Raw genomic sequence first — 7,398 nt, 5'->3', positions numbered from 1 at the left:
TTGTTGTAATATATAAACTTAAGTTATTGTACAATTTTCAATTTAGAATAATGTTGTACACTTGTACGTAATTATAATTTATAATATTATTTGTATGAAAAAAGAAAGGTTATTCTTTCTTTATACTATTTCAAGCAACTTGTCATCTGAAATCAAATTTATCCTATTTAAAAAATAAATTAAAAGCAAAACTTTTTGAGAGGGAATTAATTTTGATTTTATTTTGACACAAAAGTGGGATGATATTTTAATGGTGTTCTGTTTCTCTTTTATTTTTGACTTTTTAGGTGAACACTTATTTTAAAAAAAATATTTTGTTTGGAAACGTCACAATTAGTTTCTTCCGTACGTAATTAGGCGGACCAATCAAAAATTACCAGGAGTAAGCTTTTCTTTTTCCAGCTGATTAAAATACATTATAATTATTGCTCAATCCTGTGCGCCGTACGATTACTACATTTGTGGAGCCCACAGAGAAAGAAGTTTGATATGAGCTAGGCTGGTCGCGGCAGTAGCCGATTACAACCCAATTAAATATAAGCAGAAAAAAATAATTGAACAGATTGAAGGAGTATTAGATTTTGCATAATTGAATTCCAGCTTTTACATCCGCGTTCTCTCTCTTCTGCCCCCTTTCTCTCTTTCTCTCTCTCTTCACTCTTTTTCTTTCTGCTTTTCTTTTTCCTCTCTGTTAGGGTTTCAGGGGGCGCCGCTTTTGCTTTGTTCGATCTTCACAAGTTTCAGGTAATTCGTTTAAATTTTTTAATTTTTCGAATATTATGTAATTTGAATTTGGATTTGGGTTCTATTCAACTGAATTTGATGCTTGATCTATTAAGTTTCAAAGATGCTTCATTTTTTAATATCGTGCTTCAATGAATTGTTTAATATTTGAACTGTGATCTATTCGTTTCTGGTTCAATTTAATACTTTTTTGATCTGCTTGTTTACCAATGGTTTGGTCTTAAATCTAGTTAGATTGATTGTGTGAGCAAATTTAGACTTTGGCTTATTTGCATTGAGGATTTACTTATGCTGATTCATTGAGTCTTAAAGCTCTTTTTTAGTGATAAGATAATAATTGTATTGATGTAATACGGGAAATGCTATTTATACTTCTTTTTGGTGAATGCGTGATGAGTTTTCATTGGTTCCACTTGATAGTCGAAGAACTTGGTTGTGCTTAATGTCACTCTTAACAAACCAAAGCAAAAACTTTGCCTTTTGCATTAGCAGTAGGCAAGCCATCAAGTTTTTCTTGCTGGGTTGGTAATTATGTTGTGCCATCAGCATTAACCTTTTGCTATGTTTTGGCTGGTATATTCTTATATATAAAAAAAACTATTGGCAGGTACATTATGCAATGTGGAAATTTGATCTGTTTATCTTTTCTATACATAGTTGTTACTGATTCTAGATTCGATTTGGTTAAACTTTGCCATTCATTTATCCTTAAATGGATTCTCCTGGTTGTTCAAATGGGATTTATGTTTATATATGCTGTTTAGTGGCCGTTTTGATGAGAGAAAATGAATTTAGCATTGGTAAGAATCGGCTCCATTGAACTGTTAGTTGCATCTAAGTTGCGCACCTTTCCGTTTAAGAAATACTTTTTAAACTAGCAATATGGTTTCCCAATGGATAGTTACTGGTTTTTCCATTTTTCTTGCTCTTGTTGAAATTTATCTGCTTTATTCTGTCTAATATTTTTTTTTGAGTAGCATTACTTCAGGTGCATTCATTTGGATGATTCTAGGAATCTAACCTGGAGCATGTCATGTCTTTGCAGATATTATATGGCAATGGAAGTCACCCAGGTCCTCCTTAATGCACAGTCAGTTGATTCAACAGTGCGGAAACATGCTGAGGAAACATTAAAACAGTTTCAGGAGCAAAATCTTCCTGGTTTCTTGATGTCTCTATCTGGAGAGCTTGCTAGTGAAGAGAAGCCAGTTGACAGTCGTAAGTTAGCTGGTTTAATACTTAAAAATGCTTTAGATGCCAAGGAACAACATAGGAAATTTGAACTCGTGCAAAGATGGCTATCACTTGATATGGCTGTGAAGGCCCAGATAAAGACATGTTTATTACAGACGCTCTCTTCTCTTGCGTCTGACGCTCGTTCAACCGCATCACAAGTCATTGCTAAGGTTGCAGGCATTGAGCTACCTCAAAAGCAGTGGCCTGAGTTGATTGGGTCACTCCTGTCAAATATTCACCAAGTCCCTGCTCATGTCAAGCAAGCTACTCTAGAGACGCTGGGTTATTTATGTGAAGAAGTTTCTCCCGATGTTGTGGACCAGGATCAAGTAAATAAAATCCTGACAGCTGTAGTTCAGGGTATGAATGCTGAAGAAGGGAACAATGATGTGAGGCTTGCTGCTACCCAAGCATTATATAATGCTCTTGGTTTTGCTCACGCAAACTTCAACAATGATATGGAGCGTGACTTTATAATGAGAGTTGTTTGCGAGGCTACTCTGTCTCCAGAAGTCAAAATTCGGCAGGCTGCTTTTGAATGTTTAGTCTCGGATTTCATCAACATACTATGAGAAATTGGCTCCATACATCCAAGATATCTTTAACATTACAGCAAAGGCTGTTAAAGAGGATGTAGAGCCTGTTGCTCTTCAAGCTATTGAATTCTGGAGCTCAATCTGTGATGAGGAGATTGATATTTTAGAAGATTATGGGGGCGATTTCACTGCAGATTCTGATGTTCCTTGCTATTATTTCATCAAGCAGGCTCTCCCTGCTCTTGTGCCTATGCTATTGGAGACACTTCTGAAGCAAGAAGAAGATCAGGATCAGGACGAAGGTGCTTGGAATCTTGCAATGGCTGGAGGCACTTGCCTTGGTCTGGTGGCCCGGACCGTGGGGGATGATATTGTTTCACTTGTTATGCCATTCATCCAAGAGAACATTGCAAAGCCTGATTGGAGGCAAAGAGAGGCTGCAACATATGCCTTTGGTTCCATTTTGGAAGGTCCTTCTCCTGACAAGTTAACACCTCTTGTTAACGTTGCTTTGAATTTCATGCTTACTGCATTGACAAAGGATCCTAATAGCCATGTGAAGGATACGACTGCATGGACCTTGGGAAGGATATTTGAGTTTCTTCATGGTTCTACAGTGGAGACACCCATTATTACTCCAGCGAACTGTCAGCTGATCATCACAGTTCTACTTCAGAGCATGAAGGATGCTCCAAATGTTGCTGAGAAAGCCTGTGGTGCTCTCTATTTCCTTGCTCAAGGCTACGAGGATGTGGGTGCATCATCTCCCTTGACACCTTATTTCCAGGAAATTGTGCAATCGCTTCTTACAGTTACCCACAGAGAAGATGCTGGTGAGTCACGTCTTAGGACTGCTGCATATGAGACGTTGAATGAAGTTGTTAGGTGTTCAACGGATGAAACAGCTCCAATGGTTTTGCAGCTTGCTCCTATCATTATGACAGAGCTGCACCAGACTCTTGAGGGTCCGAAGCTTTCATCTGATGAGAGAGAGAAGCAGAGTGAATTGCAAGGTCTTCTTTGTGGATGCTTACAGGTCATTATTCAGAAATTAGGGGCTTCAGAGGCAACAAAGTTTGTTTTCATGCAGTATGCAGATCAGATCATGAGCCTTTTTCTCAGGGTTTTTGCATGTAGAAGTGCTACTGTGCATGAGGAAGCCATGCTTGCCATTGGAGCCCTAGCCTATGCAACTGGTCCCGACTTTGCGAAGTACATGACTGAATTTTACAAGTACCTGGAAATGGGTCTTCAGAATTTCGAGGAGTACCAAGTGTGTGCTGTTACTGTTGGTGTTGTGGGTGATGTATGTAGAGCTTTGGAAGATAAGATCCTACCATACTGTGATGGTATAATGACTCAGCTTCTCAAGGATCTGTCAAGTAACCAGCTGCATCGATCTGTAAAGCCTCCAATATTTTCATGCCTTGGTGACATAGCTTTGGCAATAGGAGAGAATTTTGAGAAGTACTTGATGTATGCCATGCCAATGCTGCAGAGTGCTGCAGAGCTGTCCGCCCACACATCTGGTGCAGATGATGAGATGATAGAATACACAAATCTTCTGAGAAATGGAATCTTGGAGGCTTATTCAGGGATATTTCAGGGCTTCAAGAATTCCCCTAAAACGCAGCTTCTGATTCCATATGCGCCTCATATTCTGCAATTCCTGGATAGCATTTACATGGAGAAAGACATGTAAGTATTACATTATTCCTTTTGCATTGCTCATTTTCTATATTTAACAATGTCATCTCTGTTCTAATTTCCTGGATCTATCCAATTTTTCTTCCGAATTTTAGGGATGATGTGGTGATGAAAACAGCTATTGGAGTTCTAGGAGATCTAGCAGATACTCTGGGCAGTAATGCTGGTTCATTGATTCAACAATCATTATCAAGCAAAGACTTTTTGAATGAATGCTTGTCATCAGATGACCATTTGATTAAGGAATCTGCTGAGTGGGCGAAGTTGGCCATCAGTCGTGCCATTTCAGTTTGAGGCTGTGGCCACTTTGGTACATACTTTTTTTCTTAGTAAGTCAGTCCCTGCATGCATCATATGGTTTTGTCCAGTTGGGTCCGAGATTGCATTCACGAGTCTTGTCATTGCCATTTTCTGACAACGGAGGAAATTTACCATCATGTTGTCATTAACTCATGCGCCAGCACCATGGGGTCGAGTTTTTTGTTTTGCCATGGAGGGGGTGGGGGGAGGTTACTACTCAAGAGTTGAAGGTCTTCCATTCAGAATTGCATGTGATTTTGCTGGTGCTGTGCATTGGGGTTGAAAGGGGCCTGCTGTCATTTACTGAATGAACATGTCAGGCTGCTGGTTTGTTGGTCTTTCCATCCATGAGTCTATCTGGCAAGGAGAAATGCCCCAAATTGTCCCGGTGCTGCCATCTTCTCCAAGGGCTTTAAGGGTCAGCATGTATAAGGTCAAAGTTTTGGTAGTCTCGATACTTTTAAGCCAAAGCTTCTTTGATATTGTCCCATCTATTTTTTTCTTTGGGTCTGTCAGTCGTTTTATTGGTCAAAGCAGCTGCTGCATTTTCTTTACTGTCAAATTGCATACCATCTCATTCATTTCATTTGCATAAACTGGTGGTGGGGTAACCCACTTTTTTATTTAGGGTATTGAGTTTGCATCTCCATGTTTTTACTTTTTCTGGGTTGTTTTTGCCGGTAGGTATTTTTGCAGAGTCTAGTGGATCGTGCATCCATGAAAGCATGTAAAGCTTCACTTCTCATGCTGTTACAATACAGTTTCCCCCCCCTCTTAAAAGGATCATGCTCTTGATCGTAGTATTAGCGTGTTTGTCCTTTTTTTTTTGGAGGGCATGGTGTGGAAATGTCACAAACTTAGGTGGAATAAAGAAAATGGGAAATAGTAGTAAAATTATTTGTACTTTTTGAACTTTAGTTGTCATATCAAAGTCTGAAAATATAATGCGAACGTAGGAAAATTGTACCAATTGCCATACATTTACCTTTACAAAAGGAAGGTTTTTTGGAGGAAAATGTGAGAATATACAATAGCCAGTGAGAGATCTTAAGTGGAAGCGTAAAACGTCTCCCTTGTGGTAAATGAAATACTTCTTTTGTAGTAGTCTTATTAGACCGTACCTCTTTCTTGTTGTCTGAGTGTTAAATATGGTGCACGTGAGATATGTTAAGTTAATAATAGTAGTAATTAAGAGGGTCATTTGGTTAAATATTTCTTATCTACTCGTGATAAAATGTTAAGAAAATGTTGAAAGATCTTGTAGAAATGTGTTGAGATCATTTATTCGACAAAGGTAAGTTTTGAAGAAAAAGGTTAATACCTTATTGGTATTTTTTTAAAAATCACTTATTAAGGGGTGTTTAAGATCTCCATCCTGCTTAGTCTTTTTCAGTTAAACAAGAAACAATAGTTAAGGTGTGCACGGAATAAATTATGTATGGCTGTATGCCTTCGGAATTTGACCCACGACTAAAATGCTATGTACATTAACTTTTAATTTTTGATCAAACTGGAATAATTTTGCTTAATTTGTGCATGGATTGTGCTTCTGCGAGTGACAATTTTTTGTTGAAAACATGATTGTACCCATAGCTATGACGCTGCGACTCTAAAGAAGTGAAGAAATGCAAGACAAAAAGGAAAAAAGAAAAGTTTGGGGTGGGGCGATTTTAAACTCTCCTTTTCATTTCATCTTTTTCAGCTGTTCCACGTAGAAACTACTTATTAGTTAGCCGATCGCAGAATAAAGTAAATGGGAAACTAGAAACTGTAAGGAGAGACAAAAAAGGAATGAAAAATAACTTGTAAGCATGCCAAAGGAACAGCAAATGCCATGTTCAGCAGTAGCTTAGTGCTTTAACTGCTCCAAAATCTATAGTGCGTACAGTACACTGATCCAATGACTCTTAAATCAGCTCCAGTAAAAGCCCCCTCCACCTCCACCTGCTTGAATTCTCTAAAGCAGCTCGGACACTCTTGCAGTGACATTCGCAAAACAATGACAACAACCCAGTAAAATTCACAAGTAGGATCTAGGGAGGGTTGTATTCCGGAGTAAAGAAGTTGTTTCCTATAGACTCTCGACTCAAGAAGATGAAAAGGGACAGTAGATCAATAACAACAACAGAAATCAGAAAGATAATACCAGTAACGTTAGAGCCAGAAAATAAAAAGAAAAAATAATAACAATGACATGATACTACAAACACGAGGAAGTGGTACAGACATAACCAGTGACGTTCGCAAAATTTTATATATATATATTTTGCATTATTTTTCAAGCAATACTAGATTTATCTAATTTTTAAAAATATATTAAAAATATAAATAATTATTAATAGAAAAGCTGGCGAAGCTGACACCACTTTGAAGCAACGTGTCCGCTACTAGCACTGTCTTCAAAGTATAGAACAGGAACGACCAGTTTCCTACGTTGTATGCTTTTACTGTCTGTTATAAAGATTACTATGATTGATTAATGTGATTACTATGTTGAGGTTAACTGGCGATATAGCATTAATTAGTACTGTCTGATGCAAATGCCAGTTGTTTTGGGTTCCCCGGCAACCTAGAACCATGGTGGTAAACAGGCTTTTTCTCTAATAATTATACTCCTTGTCCCAATTAAAGTTACAACATCATTACCAACATTTGTTAATTCCCCGGCAACATCTAATTATTTTAACGTTTTTCTTAATGAATGATTAACACTTAAGTGAAAAATTAGTTTTAATACTCCCTCTTTTGTTCTGTGTTTCTTTGTCTTGTCTACCTTTTGGGCAGTGCTCTCCACTCCACTTTATGGCTTTTACCAAATTTCAACCCTCTTAAACAGACTAAGAAATAAAAAGGGGGTTTACATTTATTTCATTTG

The 7,398-nt window shown here is 37.8% G+C and overlaps 1 protein-coding gene across 1 annotated transcript; it reads left to right on the top strand.

Annotated features, from left to right (window-relative positions):
* Positions 1 to 595: 595 nt before the first annotated feature.
* Positions 596 to 5,306, top strand: LOC107767272 (importin subunit beta-1). The gene is given in 4 exon segments (XM_016586195.2): positions 596 to 744; positions 1,790 to 2,531; positions 2,533 to 4,214; positions 4,319 to 5,306. Coding segments are annotated over 3 exon segments (2,616 nt in total). The 5' UTR covers positions 596 to 744; positions 1,790 to 1,796; the 3' UTR covers positions 4,518 to 5,306.
* Positions 5,307 to 7,398: the final 2,092 nt, after the last annotated feature.

Source organism: Nicotiana tabacum, unplaced genomic scaffold, assembly GCF_000715075.1.
Source record: "Nicotiana tabacum cultivar K326 unplaced genomic scaffold, ASM71507v2 Un00002, whole genome shotgun sequence".
NCBI classification, from domain to species: Eukaryota; Viridiplantae; Streptophyta; class Magnoliopsida; order Solanales; family Solanaceae; genus Nicotiana; species Nicotiana tabacum.
This window is presented reverse-complemented; position numbering and strand designations above follow the sequence as displayed.